General features: G+C 49.1%; 1 protein-coding gene across 2 annotated transcripts in view; it reads left to right on the top strand.

Annotated features, from left to right (window-relative positions):
• Positions 1 to 15,336, top strand: part of RALGPS1 (Ral GEF with PH domain and SH3 binding motif 1) — a 238,776-nt gene that overhangs the window by 26,217 nt on the left and 197,223 nt on the right. The window contains exons 2-5 of one of the 2 annotated variants that reach the window (XM_036261938.1): positions 3,838 to 3,924; positions 7,082 to 7,214; positions 9,161 to 9,282; positions 12,415 to 12,522. In XM_036261938.1, coding sequence (XP_036117831.1) covers positions 3,859 to 3,924; positions 7,082 to 7,214; positions 9,161 to 9,282; positions 12,415 to 12,522 — 429 coding nt within the window. In that variant the 5' untranslated portion in view covers positions 3,838 to 3,858. The remainder of the gene's footprint in view (positions 1 to 3,837; positions 3,925 to 7,081; positions 7,215 to 9,160; positions 9,283 to 12,414; positions 12,523 to 15,336) is intronic. The other variant, XM_036261937.1, reaches the window with a different exon arrangement.

The raw sequence follows: 15,336 nt of genomic DNA, 5'->3' as shown, positions 1-15,336 counted from the left end.
TATTTCTTTGGTCACTTCAACGAGATTTGAAGAGGGGAAGGCAAATGTGTGGACCCAATTTATTGTCTTGAAACTATTTTTATAGTTTGCTGTGAAAAGTCATTTTCTCTGGTCCAGCTGGTGTGGGTCAGTGGTAGAGCATCGACCCATCTACCAAGAGGTCACCAGTTTGATTCCTGGTCAGGGCACATGCCCAGGGTGTGGGCCCAGTCCCCAGTGGGGGGCATGCAGGAGGCGGCAAATTGATGTTGATGTTTCTATCTCTCCCTCTCCCTTCTCTCTCTAAAAATTAATAAAGAAAAAAATTTTTTTTTAAAAGTCATTTTCTCTGTACACTTTTGGCCCCTCCCCCACCCCTCTCCTGAAGCATTCTCCGTGGACTGTGGGATGACGCCTGCAGACACCGTAGAACTAGGAGGGTGTTTCCCTTGAACTTTGGCTCATGGGGCATGCCCTTTATTCCTAAGAGGCTTTCGGGCTGCTGCCCAGACTGTTTCCTGCCCTTCTCCGGACAGACCTTGCCCATCCCACCTTATTCCCTGGAGACAGCTTTCCTCCAATTTTGGTGGGATGTGCCAGGCTGTCCATGTCAGGAGTCAGTGGTATTTGTCAGGAGGGCCCCAAAGTGTCGGTGGCCTGTTCTGCCTACCTACTTCTCATCTCGAGGTTTCTGAAGTACCTGACCAGAGAAGGAACAGCATCAAAGGAGAATCAAAACACCTGCGTTTGGAGCCAGGCCAGGGCTTGGCACCTCCACCATAGGGCTCTCTGGTTAGAGCTGGTTGAAGCAGGTGATGGGCTCACAGCCGCATCCCCTAAGCTTGATCTGTATCTTGGGCCCTTGCCTTCCTCTGGCCCAGGCAGGCACACTTAGGGGTGCATGTGGGAGTCAGAGAAGGCTGAGCCCGTGCGGGGCCCTGTTCCTTTCAGGGATCCCACGGCAGCAAGTGTGGAGAAAGGGCCTCCAACAGGCTGTGACCTTTTGGCACTTAGTGATGCTCCTGAAGGGTGTGGCCCAGTGAACGAGCTGGGCCCTTACCAGTCAGGCCAGTTAAGTGCTCTGCCCTTGGCAGGGTCAAGGAGGGAGGGAGGGATCCCCTGCTCCTTAGAGTAAACCATCCCCTGGCCCCATGCTCCGTCCACCACAGATAGTGTGTGTTTTGGCCTACATGTCACCGGTGTAGAATACCTGAACCTCAACACCCGAGCTGTAACCCTCAAAGGATGGTTTGTACAGGAAAGGGCCACCCCTCATTATAGGCCTGCTTGTGGAGTGTGTGTGTTGGGGGGTGGGGTGTAAGGGCGTGGGCTACCTTTGTAAATTTTAAAACTTTTATTTTGAAATAATTTTAGACTTACAGAAAAGTTGCAAAATTATATAGAACAGTCACGAATACCTTTAACCCAGCTTACATGTTAACAGTTTACATAACCATAGTCCAGCTATCAAATTAACTTGGGTACGATCCTGTGAACTGAACTGCCGACCTTTTTCAGATGTCACCAGTGTACCCTTACTGTTTTTATTTTGTCCCAGGATTCAGCCCAAGATCCCTCCCTGCTTTTAGTGTTGAGTCTCCTTGGTCTCCTCCAGTCCGTGATAGTCCCCTTGTTTGTCCAGAAATCCACATCAGACACCAGACTGTTGCTGGGTAAGATGTATGGTCTGGTTTTTGTGCTTCTGTTTCACACACGTCCTGAGTAAAGGCGTCTCATAGAGAACTTCATTAAGCCCCAGCTCTTGTCATAGGTGCCTGGCTGGCCGGTATTCTGGTGGAAGTCGGCTCCTCCTGCCCCCGCGGGCTTCCCTCCTCGGGGACAGTCTGAGAGAGGCCACCATTCCTTCAGGGGCCAGGGAAGCAGCACACAGCCCTTTGCCATCCCTGAGGCTTGCTTTGTCAGACGCCCTGCTCTTTCCCTTGCAGTTTAATATTGCCCTCCACTAACTCCTGCTCAGACGTGCCCAGAAACCCCAGCCCCACCCCTGCCTGCGTCTCTTACCTGCCCTTTTCTGCCCATCTGGCCCTGAGGGAGTCAGGAACTTCTCACCCCTTCGAGCCAGCCTTTCCCTGACATGATGGTGCTCTTCTGTCAGATCCTGACGGGTTTGGGGGGCCCACCCTCATTTCCTCGTTCTCCCTGTCACCCCATATCCTGAAGCTCCCTTCAAGCCCTCCCACAGGTGTCCCTAGGTCTCACTTACCAGCCAGTGGCCGCAGGTGGAGATCTCTCCTCCACCTGCTTCCTCAGCCTCGTCTGGGACGTGGGAACCTTTGGTCTAGAGAGGAACTAGATGTGTGGGGGGATGGGAAGCTCTAGCTGGCCTCCTTGTAAAGGGTTTAAATTAAAACTATTTGGCCAATTGGAGGATTCATTTCTTTTGAGGACCCTTTCCTGGTTTTATGAGAAATACACATTCTTCACTCATATTCCTCCCGTTGCCTTAACTTGAAATTGGTTTCTTGTGGTCTTGTGCTGAGAGAGCCTTGCCCATGCCAGCCCTACCCCAGGGAGGGGGCCGGAGGTGGGGAGCATGTTGACACTGGCAGTAGCTGTCATCCACTGAGACACGGCCCCAGCGCTTCCAACAGGCACCATCCTGACTCCTTCAGCGTCTGTGGCGGGGGGCCAGCGGCTCTCCCCATTTTTACAGATGAGAAAGGTGAGGCTTGGCCAGTTGAGAAACTTGCCAAGGGGACAAAGTAAGTGGTAGGTGAAAATTCAAATCCAGCTTTACATGCTCTGTAAGCCACAGAGGTGCTGGCTCCCTCTGCTGCCTCGCAGGTGGCAGGTGGCGCTGCGGAGCCCTGGCCGCAGGCTGTGTGCCCTGGGTGGGGCGCGCTGAGCTCCGCGCTCCCACAAGGCCTCCGGGCCTAGGCGCACCCCAAGTGCTGCCACAGCCAGGAGTCCGTTTCCAAATGGATGCTGATGTTGCTGGGATTGTTAAACCACACCTTTATTTTAAAGTGTTGGTGATTTATCCTAGTGTTTTATCGGGAGTTTTTCTTAATCAACCGCTGTCAAAAAGAACTAAATTACCTTCAGTGTTGAAAAGGAAGGCCTCTAACATGCATTTTCATATGTACTGATAGGCCTGGGTACCTGCCTACATCTCCGCAAGGGGATGGATGTGTGCTAAGTGCCGCCCTTCATGACGTGGACTGTGTAACCGTGGGCTGGGGGAGGGGACTTTCCTTTTCTATTTTGTGCCTTTTTTTTTAGTTTATATAATTTTAACATGTACATTCAGGAAGCCCCCCCCCCCCTTACCTGCAATGGTTAGGCACCCAGGCTAGACTTTAATTTTATTTTTTATTCCTCACCCAAGGATACTTTTCTGTTTATCATCAGATAGAGTGGGAGGGAGAGAGAGAGACAGAGAGAAACATTGATGTGATAGAGACACATTGACTGGTTGCCTCTCGTAGGACCAGACCAGGGCCAGACGAACTGCAAACAAGGTACATGCCCTTGACCGGAATCGAACCTGCAGCTCATTGGTCCATGGGCTGATGCTCTAGCCACTGAGCCAAACCAGCCAGGGCTGGACTTTAGTTTTCTGAGGACGAGATGGGCCTTGCTCTTCTCTGCTTCTTGGGCTTCAGCACAGTGTGTGGGCCGGGGCGGGCGTGGGGGGGCTTGATTAGTGCTTGTCCGCGAATTTGTGGATTGCTGCCTGTTTGTGCCGGCTTTACCTCAGCTCCATAAGTGTAGGTGCTTTCCTTGCCCAAGAAGATACCCATCCTGGCCCTTTTCTTGAGCTTTGCTCAGTTTCACCGGTCTTATCCCCCACGGTATCTGCAGACCCTGACTCTAACCCCTGCCTTCTCTCCCAAGCACTGCTGCTTTCTCTCCTCCATGGAGGCACAGCGCCTTTGGACACAGCGGTACCTCCCCAGCCGTTCTCTCTCCCTCAGTGAGGAGGTGAGATGTTGTATGTTGAACATCTGGTGGGATGGTTTGGAAGGAGGAGGGGAGGGCGTGGGTGGACACTGCAGTGAGCGATGGCATTGCAGGTCCGACATGCTGACGTGGCCAGGCCTCTCTGTGCAAGTTGCCAGGCACTGCTGCTTGCCAGGAAAGGGTTTGGCTAGCTTAGAGAGGGTCAGGAAGAGGTAGAGATAGCAGCAGTGCCAGCCCTTACAAGGCTGGCCTTCCTGAGCTGCTGGCGGGTGGTCCAGCCCCAGCCCCAGCCCCAGCCCCAGCCCCAGCCCCAGCCCCAGCCCCAGCCCCAGCGGGATGGACCCTGAGGGAAACCTTTCGGCAATGCAAAATCTGATCCTGTGTCTGTGGCTCAGTGTGTGTGTATGTGTGGACATACATGCTCTTATTGCTCCTGAAGTGGACCGAAAATGGGTGGGGGGTGGTTTGTTTCCTTCCTATTCGTCTTTGTCATGGCTTCTGTTCAAGACCCAGGAAGGTGGCGCAGGCTTCGACCACATCTGCGGAGGGCAGCACGCCCCATGCCGAGGACACGGGCTCTGAACCAGCGTGGCGTCCATTTCCATCCTTGCCCGAACATTTGGAAGAGATCACTCCTGTAATTGAACATTCTTGGATGTGTGTATTTTCTTTGAAACAACCTCTGTAAGCTTAGGAAAAAGTGGTTATTCTGCCTTCTCAACAGTGGTCTGCACCAGACTGTCTCATGTTATTTTCTTGGTTTCCTGAGCCTGAAACACTGAAGCAGAATTCTGAGTTTGGAAGGAAACCAACTTTGCATATGGGGTTTTCCTTCCCCTCCTCAGGAGCCCACACACACCAGACCAGACTCTGTCACACAGAAACAGGAGACGTGGGATTGTTCTGTGGTTCTGATACAACTGCCACGTGCTTGCGAAGTTACATCATGAGAACTGCTTTTTCTCCTGCAGTGTTTCAGTTTCCGAGGAGGCATTAGCAGCCTGAGTGTGTGTGTGCGCGTGCGTGCGTGTACATGCGTGCGTGTGTGTGTGTGTGTGTGTGTGTGTGTGGTGAGAGAGGCAGAAGGTGGAAAAATAGGGTTTTGGTGTGTACAGATTAATGTGGCCAAACTAAAAAAGCTGGTTCACTTACATTTAGGCTAGATTGCCTCTGGTGTAGCAGGGAACACAGTCATTGCTGGTGTGTAATCATCCCCAGGTTACAGGGCAATTTCTCTCTGAGTGCCGTTTCCTCATCTATAAAAATCCTTCGCCAGAGCTTGAAACAAAGTGCTTAATACATTTAAAGGGTCAGGATGACAGTGATGATCAGACTGCACACAGCTCAGGGCTTAGGAAAAGTTTCACCATATTTGCCGAATGTGAGGCACAATGTCATTGCTGTGACTGGTGTCAGTATGTTAAAACAAGCTGCCTGGCTTATTGCCGCTGTGCCCCAGTACCCGTGTTAGTCTAGGATGGACACGGGGCTGGGGAGAGTGAGAAGGGGGAGCTACTCCCCTGCACTCCTGGCACATTGGCATCTCAGGTGTCTTCACTGCCCTCCTCGTTCTCTGCCCCTTGAAACGCTCCCATTGATCCTTTAAGACCCAGCTCAATAGCTCTCTCAGTGATGTCTTCTTTGACCCCCGAAGGTGAACCTAAGGTTTGTTACTGCACTGCAGGATCCTGGAGGGCAGCCTGTGTCATCTTTAAGTCCAGATCCGCAGAACTGGTCCTGCTTCTGGCTCAGGGAATGGGTGTTGAGGGAAGGAGTGAGTGATCTGTGTGTGCCTGTTGGTCAACATCTACCCAGTCATAATGGCCCCAAGTCATGCTCTCTCTCCTTTTCCCTCACATGCAGTCCATCAGCAGCTCTTGTCTGTCCCACCTCCAGACCTCCTCTGCAGTGCATCCCTCTGTCCCATGGCCAGCAGTCCTAGGCATCACCATAGCTTACCCCACTGGCCTCACTGCTCCTGTATTTTCGGCTCTCCAACACAGTTCTCACACAGTGATCTCCAAAAGCAGATCAGATCGTGTCACTCGCCTACTCAGAACCCTCTTGTATACACCACATCAACTCCAGACTCCCCACCATGGCCTGCGAGGCCCCGTGCCCAGCCCCGGCCTGTCTGTCCGCTGCCTGCCGCTCTCTACCTCCATCCACGACCATCTGCCTCCATCACAAAGCTCCTGAGCTCATGTGCATCTCGGGGCCTTGGTGCCTGCTGTGCCCTCTGCAAAGAGCAGTCTTCTTGTTATGGTTGACTCCTTTCTAAGGTTCAGTTCAGATATCACATCTGCAGAGAGTCCTTCCTTGACCACCCTGGAAAATACTCTGTTCCACTTTATTGTATGTCTTCTAGACATTTCTTATTACCCGAAATTACCTTCTTTGTTCACGTGTATTTTCTGATTCCTGCCCTGGAATGTAAACTCTGCGGGAGCAGGGGCTTTTCACTTCATGTCCTCAGTGGCCTGGGACAGGGGTTTTAATCCTTACCCGAGGATATTTTTCCATTTTTTGTACAGATAGAATGGGAGGGAGAGAGAGTGAGAAACATCGACGTGAAGGGACACATCGAGTGGCTGCCACCCGCACGACCAACCAGGGCCGGGGACAAACTGCAACAGAAGTACGTGCCCTTAGCGGGAACCGAACCCGGGTCTCTCCGGACCGCAGGCCGACGCTCTAACCGCTGAGCCAAACCGGCCAGGGCTGGGACAGGGGTTTTAGACCAGGCACCTCTGAATTTGAATGAGGAAAAAAATGGCATCTTTATTTTCACAAACTTCTAACTAAAGTATAGCATTTCTCTCAATTACTAATATAGACAGTGAGTCATAATAATGTTAACGGTATTTGGGACTTTGTCACCAATAAAAATCACAGATATTTTTCTAACACATAATAGCTCTGGGTAGCTCAGAATGCCTATGCTCATAACTACTTTGAAATGATGGTAGTTTTCAGACCCACCAATAGATCTTGTTATTTAATGCAATTATATATATATATTTATAGATATATATTCCCTTACATGAAGAAATATATATATTACCACATTACCAATTGTTTTAAAAATGATTTCATGACTGTACATTAATATAATTGGCTTCCTGAGTAATCCTGTGTAATTTTATTTTACGCATTTAAAAACATTTCTGTGAGAAAGGGCCCCAAGGCCTCACCAGACCGCCAAAGGGGTCCAAGGCATAACACGGTGAGGAGCTCCTGCCTGGAAAGGCCACATGATGCAGGAGCTCGAGGGAATGCATGGCGACCAGGCTCACATCTTCCCCACTCAGGTGAGCCCCTGTGTTCCAGGGCCAGGCTTCTGGTGGCTCGGCATGAACTTGGTGTTTAGGTGATAGCCCTGGTCAAGGTCTTTTAGAATTGTAACTATCTGACGTGAAAGAGGCATTTACAACAGAGCAGTGGGAACCAGGCCCAGTGCTCTCCTCCTCTTTCAGACACGCTGTCTCTTCAGCTTCTCTCTGTGCATCTCCTGACAGCTGTCGCTGCACCCGGCAGGGTTTGGCCAACCTCTCCTCCAGAAGGTACAGTGCCTCAGTTTGATTAACCAGCAGAGATTGGTATCTTGGGGTCCTGAGTTCCCAGGAGAATGAGGTGGCCAGTCCAGCCTGGGAGCCTTGGTTTCCATCTTCGGGGCCCCACCTGTGAGGTTGGGAAGGGGTTCTTAGGGAGGGGCCTGAGCTGGGCCGACCTTGTTGGGAGTCATTCCTGGTGAGGAGTTGGGGCTTGGCCAGGCTTCAGGGACTGATGGTGGATGGGTGGGGATTTCTCTGGGCCTTGGAAAGGATCTTCCATTCTGTTTGGTTCTGTTTTTTCTTAGCGTGTGAAATATCACTTGTCTGAGAATTGCTGCCCATAAATTAGACTGTTTTCGTCAGTGGCGAGGCATGCAGAAGTCAGATCGGGAACAAGTGCTGTCTGTCTTTCTGGCTCAGGCTGCTGGAAGCATAGTGGGTCTACAGACAGTCAAGATCAGACTGACACGTCCTTCTTTTCCATCTACCTCCAGACCATCTTTCCCAGTCGCCTTTGGGCTTGACTGTGCTCTCCAGGATTGATTATCTCATGGACATCACAGATTGAGCATCTCCTAAATTAAATCCATCATCTTTTCCTACACCTCTGTCCCTTCCCTTGATGAGGGACACGCCATCCTTCTGGTATCTCCAGCCAGAAACCATTCATCCTCAGCTTGTTCTCTCTCACCCCTTCATCAATTTCTACTGAATTTCTGACTTCACTGTCTTTTAGTCTGTCTCTGATTTCACTGCTACAGCCGTAGCTCAGAGGACCCACCTCGTCTGTTGCCTGGAGAATTGCAGTTGGCTTCCAGCTGTGTCCTTGCCTTCTCCTTCCCTTCCCCCATTACATTCTCCTTACTCTCCTCCTCACGTTCCTGCTGAACTGCTGTGGCTGCAGTTCTGTGATGCTTAGTGACGTGGTAAATGCTCTACTAGGATTGTGCACACATTGGTATGAAAGCAACTGCTTCTGCTTTGGGTGGTCCAGGCACGATAACAGGCAAAATGGCATTGGAGCAGGGTCTCGAGTGATAAGGGGCTGGCGGGACGGCACAAGCAAATGCACCAAAGCGTGAGTTACTCTAGGTCTCTATGCTTCAGGTTCCTCCTGCGCAGCATGGCTGTGACCGTAGGACCTGCCTGAGGACTGCTGTGAGGTCTGATGAGTCGAGGTGTGTAAAACACGGCATGTGGCGAGGACTGTGCAATGTTAGCGGTCGTCCACGTCATTCCTGATGAAATGATCTGGTGCCCAGGGAGACACAGCAGGATCAGTGTGTCTTCTTCACCTGCCTCCACTGTAAAACAAAGGTCACAAACGCTAATGCCTGCTAGGGCCAGGCACGTGGCGAAAGGGCTGCACAGGCCTGGTGGGCAGCCGCTGCGCAACCCAGCTGATGGCCGTCATGCAGGAATGTGGGCTCAGTACTGCCAGGTACTCCTGTTTTCAAGGAAAGTCAGAAACCTAAGTTCTGTGTGAAACCTTTCCATTTTTAAACATTGATGATTAATTTAAAAAAATATTAAAACCTATAAAGTACATCGGTGGGCCATGTTTAGCCCAAAGGCCACCAGCTCATAACCTTTCTTTACAGGTCTCCTCTGGGGTCATCTGCTCAGTCTCGCACAGCTGTTTCCCCATGGGTGGGGCCTATTTTCTTTGAGGGCTGGTGTTCATGAGCCCCTTTGCCTTGCAGGACGTCTCCAGACAGGTTATGTCACCGACAGAGGCTGCCCTGAAGCTCCCTGTGGCCTGGAGACTATGTACAAGAGGAATGGTCTGATGGCTAGCATGTTGGTCACCTCCGCCACTCCACAGGTATGGGGACTGCGAGGACGACAGTGGGGGCTTCTTCTCAGCTGTCCCAGGCTCCCGCAGGTTCACGGGCAGCAAGGCTGCAGGCTCTGTGAATAACGCTATTCTTAGCACTGCTGAGGCCCCTGGCCATGCCAGGCATGCGATCTGGGAGGCAGTCGGTCCTGAGGGTCAGTATGTTTCCTGAAGTCGTTCTCTTCAAAGAAAGACAAATACCCGCTCAGTCCAGCTTAGTGAGTGCCACATTCCATTTCAGTGGCAAGAAGTGATCAGACCTTTCCCCAGAAAAGCCGATGCTGATTATAAATAAGTCACACATTCCGGAATGAAGTCAGACAGAAGTGATTCCAACTGGCCCTGTGTTCTTATTTACCTTGCTCAGTGGGAAATGGCTGTAAGGACCGGTGGTCTGAGAGTAGCCTGGGCTAGGGCCTCTTCCCTGGGGGGTTGGGAGTTTGCTTTCCAAGTTCAGTAATGGAGCAGAGGCATGTAGGGGGAGTAGGTGTCATCTGCGACCCAAGGATGCCACCACACATGATGCGTAATGCCTGGTCCTGTAACAAACTGGCAGTGTCAGCGATCCGAGCTCACAAGGCCTTCATAGTTGAGCTGAGCGTTTTAAATGATCCTATGTAATCAGCTAGAAATTTACAGAAACTAATTCATTTCTTATAAACCTTTAGAAAATTTTTCTAATTTGATCTCTGGTTCTGAAAAGCAGACTTGTGGGTACCTTTTAAAATTTCCTGATGGCGCCATTATAGGTTTAAATAAAGTTACTGCATCACCACCACCACCACCACTACCAATGAACATATTTGGGGCAACTTTCGATTAAACAAGGACCCTTGTATGAGTACATGTTTAGGACAGATGCAATGGGCATTACAGGAAAGTTATAAAACCTGGAACCCAGGAATGGACTCTCTTTAGTAACTAGAGGAATCAGACTTCTGTTTCTATTTACAATTTACACTCCATCTAGAGTAGAACTTCTTTTTTCTCTGCTCTCCCTGTGTGTATATATACACATACTTACACATACATGCATACATATATACTGTGTATATGTACACATATACATCTACATATGTATGTGTATCCAGAACATGGTAAGTACTCAATAAACATCTGTTGAATGGATGAATGAATGAATGAATGAATACATGTATAATTGAAATGCTCAATGAAGTTTGGTGACTGAATGACATGTCTACACACATCCAAACCCATGACTAGTTCTTACTCTATGCCAGGCATGCTCGCACGCTCACCAGCATTAGCCACTTAGTCCTCACAATAGCCCCACGAGGTGTGGACTGTTGTTTTACCCCTAGTTCACAGATAAAGAAAACCAAGGCAGGGAGAGGTGGATAATCTGGCTTCGGATCACATGGCTGGTCAGTGTTGGGTGGGGACTCAAAGCCAGGCCTCTGACTTGAGCGGGTGTGCTCCTAACCATGATGGCACTACACCATCATGCCCTTTCATCTGCTCCCCGGAAGGTGGGAAGTGCTGAGTGATGCACAGGCTCGTCTGCTCAGAGTGTGTGTAGGACTGGTGGGGAGAACAGGTGGCCAGGTCCAGAGGCATTATTCTCCAAAGTGCAACAGATTTTCCTCAGGGGAGACTGTCCCCTTGCCCATACAACTTTTAAAATAGCTATGCCTGAGCCTACCCAGGCCCCTAGGACTCTAGAACCAGCATCTCCCTGGGGGAAGGGGAGAGGATTCTGTCAGTTGCCCTGCAGGCTTCATTTTATATAACCCACACTGCCACCCTGGGGAGTAGGTTCCAGCGGTACCACTTTACAGATGGCTGAGACCGTGAGATGAAGTCACTCGCCCGAGGTCAGACAGCAGCTAGTGTGGAGCTGGCCTTTCAACCAGGCCTGTCTGACTTCAGAGCTCTTCACCGCCAAGGACACTGCTCCTTAAGATCATCTTGGAGTCTGGTATCGTAGGCTCACTTGTAAAACCTTTGAATGACACAGGCCTATTGAAATCTACAGGGTTAAGTTTCTGCTCCTCCTTTTAACCTCACATTTTCAGTTGTTGACTATTGGTTTCCCTCATTGGCGTAAAAACACTCTAATTTCCAGTAAGATTGCAAAGTTTTTCCAGATATAGCCATTTTGGAAAGAGTGAAATAAAGAGGAATTAATAAAAACATATTCTCTGAATCCCAGTCCAAGATGTTGAGGTTAATGGAAACCACAAACCCCCTTCATGGATTGAGCCGAATACAACCATTTATGAAGGGCAGTTTTTGGGTGGTAAGTGTGATTGGTTCCCCAAAGTAGAATTTGATGAAATTAAATAAAAATGAAGAGAAGGTGTGTTCAGCATTCCAGGATCCCCGCAGTGTTGGGTTTCATGCAACCGGCCACATTTGGGGCATTTTAACTTGCTTTTTTATGGGAGACCCTCTCTTTACTTGCAGGACTCACAGTATTCTTCCTAACAAGGGACTCTACTAAATATAACTTTCACGCCTGTCTCCAAGGCCAGTTGGTTACCTCTCACCTCATCAGCTAATAGGCTTTTGAATTCCAAGTGGCCCGTGCGTGAAATAAGCCTGAGAGTCAGTTTCACATTTTGTGGAACAATTTTCTGCAATGACTCTAAGTAGGAAAAAAAAAAAGAAAGGTAAAACCAAGTAATGTTTGAAAGGCATAACGAAACAGGTGATCTCTCTCCTCTGGCCTCCGAAGATGGGAAGGCCAGTTCTCTCTGGAGGAAGAGTGGGCTGTACTTCTGAGCCTACCACCACGCAGCCAGCTGAAGCGGGTGGGGTGTGGACATCTGGGATCAAAGAGATGCCAGCCAGGCTCACTCTCCGGCTCTTCACTTTCCTAGCCGAGATACCTTGGGGAGGTAACATTGCCTCTACTTCCCTAGCTGTGAAATGGGAACAACAATAGTGTGTACTCACAGCTGTTATGAGAATCAAACAAGAGTATGCATATGAAGTGCTCAGCACCGAGCCTGGAACAGGGTGAAGCACTGAGCAATGGGGGCTTTTATCACCATGCAGTTCTGTCACTCTCGCCTCCTCAGTTCTGAGGTGTGAGAGGCAGCGACTCTGGAGTCAGCCAGACTACTCAGGTGGCACCCTCTCTCCCTGTCCCTGCAGGGCAGCAGCAGCTCAGACTCTCTGGAGGGCCAGAGCTGCGACTATGCCAGCAAGAGCTACGACGCTGTGGTCTTCGATGTCTTGAAAGTGACTCCCGAGGAGTTCGCTGTAAGTAACAGAACTGATGTGGGTGCTGGGCCCTCAGCTGGGTGCTAGAGAGTCATTGCTCAGGGTGGAGACAACCTGTGTACCCAACAATAGGGGATTGTTGAATAAAACGTTCTTTATAAAATGCCACACAGCACTAGAGAGGGTTGAGAAATGAGCCACCTTGGGAGGCATATGCAATGTATACCAGTGTGAGAGCAGCAGGTTACAGCACAGTCTGTAGAGAATCATGTCGTTTTAAAAGGCAGATACAATACACATTTATATTTGCAAGAAAAAGTCTAGATCTGGTGTTTACATATTTTAAATATCTGGATATATATAGCCCAACACATTCCTTACTGTGGCTTCTGGTTACAGGATTCTAGGAAATTAGAATTTATTTTATTTTTTTAAATTTTTATTTATCTATACATTCTATATTCTGATAGCGACTGTTTTTTGTACAATAATAGACAATATTATTTGGGCGATTTTTATAATAATAAATTAAAATTTTTTTTTCCTTCATCCCATGTGTTGCTGTTGGTCTGACCGAGGGGGCGTTCTTGTGCAGGAGCAGAGTGGGCTCCTTGGTTTCCTTGACTTGGTTTCTTCCTTTTGTGCTTTAAGGGCAGAGGGAGGACAGTGGCTGCGGCGGCCTCTTGGCTGGGTGAGCGCTGTCCCAGGGCTGGATGTCTCTGCAGAACCCCTGAGTGCTTCCCACCAGGCCCACGCCTTCCCTGGCCCCCTTGATGGAACAGGTTCCGTGCCCTCCACAGTGCTAAGGGAGCTAACTGGGCTCCCTCTCGTTTCGGTGCCATCACTGGCTCCCATGTTTACTTTGTCCAGACCATGCTAAGCCTGGTACATGCGTCTTCCCCTTCAGTGTGTCCGAGGGATCCTTTTAAAACCTATGTAGAACTCTTCAGTGGATCCCTCATGTTAGAATGAGACCCAGAGTTGCTCCCAGGCCTCCATGCCCACTGTGGTCTGGCCAACCCAGCTCTCCTGCCCCGGTCTCCTTATTCCCAGGTATGCAGTGCCTTCCTTTCTTCCCCAGACTCACCTGGCATCCCCCTGCCTCAGGGCCCTGTGCTTATTCTTCCTTCAGCCCTAACGGCTCTCCTCCTTGTGTCCCTTGGCCTCTGTTCAGATGTCAGTCCGGGCTAAGGTAACATCTCGCCATCATTCTCTTTCCTCACCCTGCTCTGTTTTCTTCCTACCTTTTATCACTACCCAACATTACATTATTTAATAACATTTTTATGCTACATTTTTTCTACTTGGAATATAAACTCTCTAAGGACAGAAACTTTATCTGACTTGTTCATGGCTCTTTCCCTGGTTCCCAGAGTAGTGCCTCACTCCTAGTGGGTGCTCCGCAAATCTGCACCGACCAAAGAATCCAGTCCTCAGAACAAACTGCAGAGGCAGAGGATTAGCTCTTGATTTTCTAATAAAGAAACTAAGGATCTAGGAGATTAATTTTTTTTTTCCCCTGGGTCAGGTGTGGGCAGAGCCAAGTCTGAACCTTTCATCTACTCATTATTTACTTACTTAATGCTAGATGGTAATAATAAGGGCAGCTCCCATTTTTTAACCATGTCTACATCTTATGTTAAATGTTTTACATGCATTATCTAATTTATTTTCCACAACAGCCATAGAAGTGAAGTATATTCATTATTCTCAATGTACTAATGAGCAAGTCAGTGCTTAGGCAGGTCACCTCTTCATACAGTAAATGGCACTATCTATCTGGGATTTAAGACCAGGGCTGACTGACATTCTAGACCAACACTACTCAACAAATATATAATCTGAGCCTCATGTGTGATTTTAAATTTTCTAGTAGCCACAGGTGAATTACTTTTATTTTTTTATTTATTTTTTAATCCTCACTTGAGGACATTTTTCGATATTTTGCTCAGATAGAGTGAGAGGGAGAGAGAGAGAGAAACATCGACGTGAAAGCTACACATCGAGTGGCTGCCACCCACATGACCCAACCAGGGCTGGGGACAAACTGCAACCAAGGTACATGCCCTTAGCGGGAACCGAACCCGGGTCTCTCCGGACCGCAGGCCGACGCTCTAACCGCTGAGCCAAACCGGCCAGGGCTGAATTACTTTTAAAAATATATTTTATTTAACTTAGTCTCTTTAAAAATATTATTAATATCAACATGTAAGCAACATAAAAGTATTGAAATACTTTGTATCCTTTCTTCAAAGTATTCTTTCAAACTCAATGTGTATTTTAAACTTAAAGTGCTAATGACATTTCAAATAGCCACATGTGGCTAGTGGCCACCGTGTTGGGCAGTGCAATGTTAGTGTATCCTCATGGCTGCACAGCTGTATCGCCCCTCCTTTAGAAGACTTCGCGGACCTTGCTGGCTGCTGGCTGAGCTTCTGTATTCTTTTGCATTTGTTTGTGTATTGTATTTTTGAGTTATATTTTTTAGCTTCATGAAAGGAATGAAGCAATAATGAAGTTTAAAATTTTTACTATTGTCCTGGGTGGTTTGGCTCAGTGTTTAGGGTGTTGGCCTGCAGACCAAAGGGTTGCAGGTTTGACTCCCAGTCAAGGGCACATACCTGGATTGCAGATTTGACCCTGGCCCCACTAAGGGTATGTAGGAGGCAGCCAATTGATGTGTGTCTCTCACATCGATGTTTAATCCCGGCAGGACTCCTTGGTGACACATGGGACTGATTTTCTAGTCTCGGCCGTAGACTGTTTCCCGGCCTTCCCCAGGCCACTTTCCTGGTGAATGCTCCGAGGGCGCAGGGCTAAAGCCTTGGCCGCCCTCGGCAGAGCCAGTGTGTC

The sequence above is a fragment of the Molossus molossus genome, unplaced genomic scaffold, assembly GCF_014108415.1.
Source record: "Molossus molossus isolate mMolMol1 unplaced genomic scaffold, mMolMol1.p scaffold_m16_p_14, whole genome shotgun sequence".
Lineage (NCBI taxonomy): Eukaryota > Metazoa > Chordata > Mammalia > Chiroptera > Molossidae > Molossus > Molossus molossus.
The sequence above is the reverse complement of the archived record's forward strand: the minus strand, read 5'-3'. Positions and strand labels throughout refer to the sequence as shown.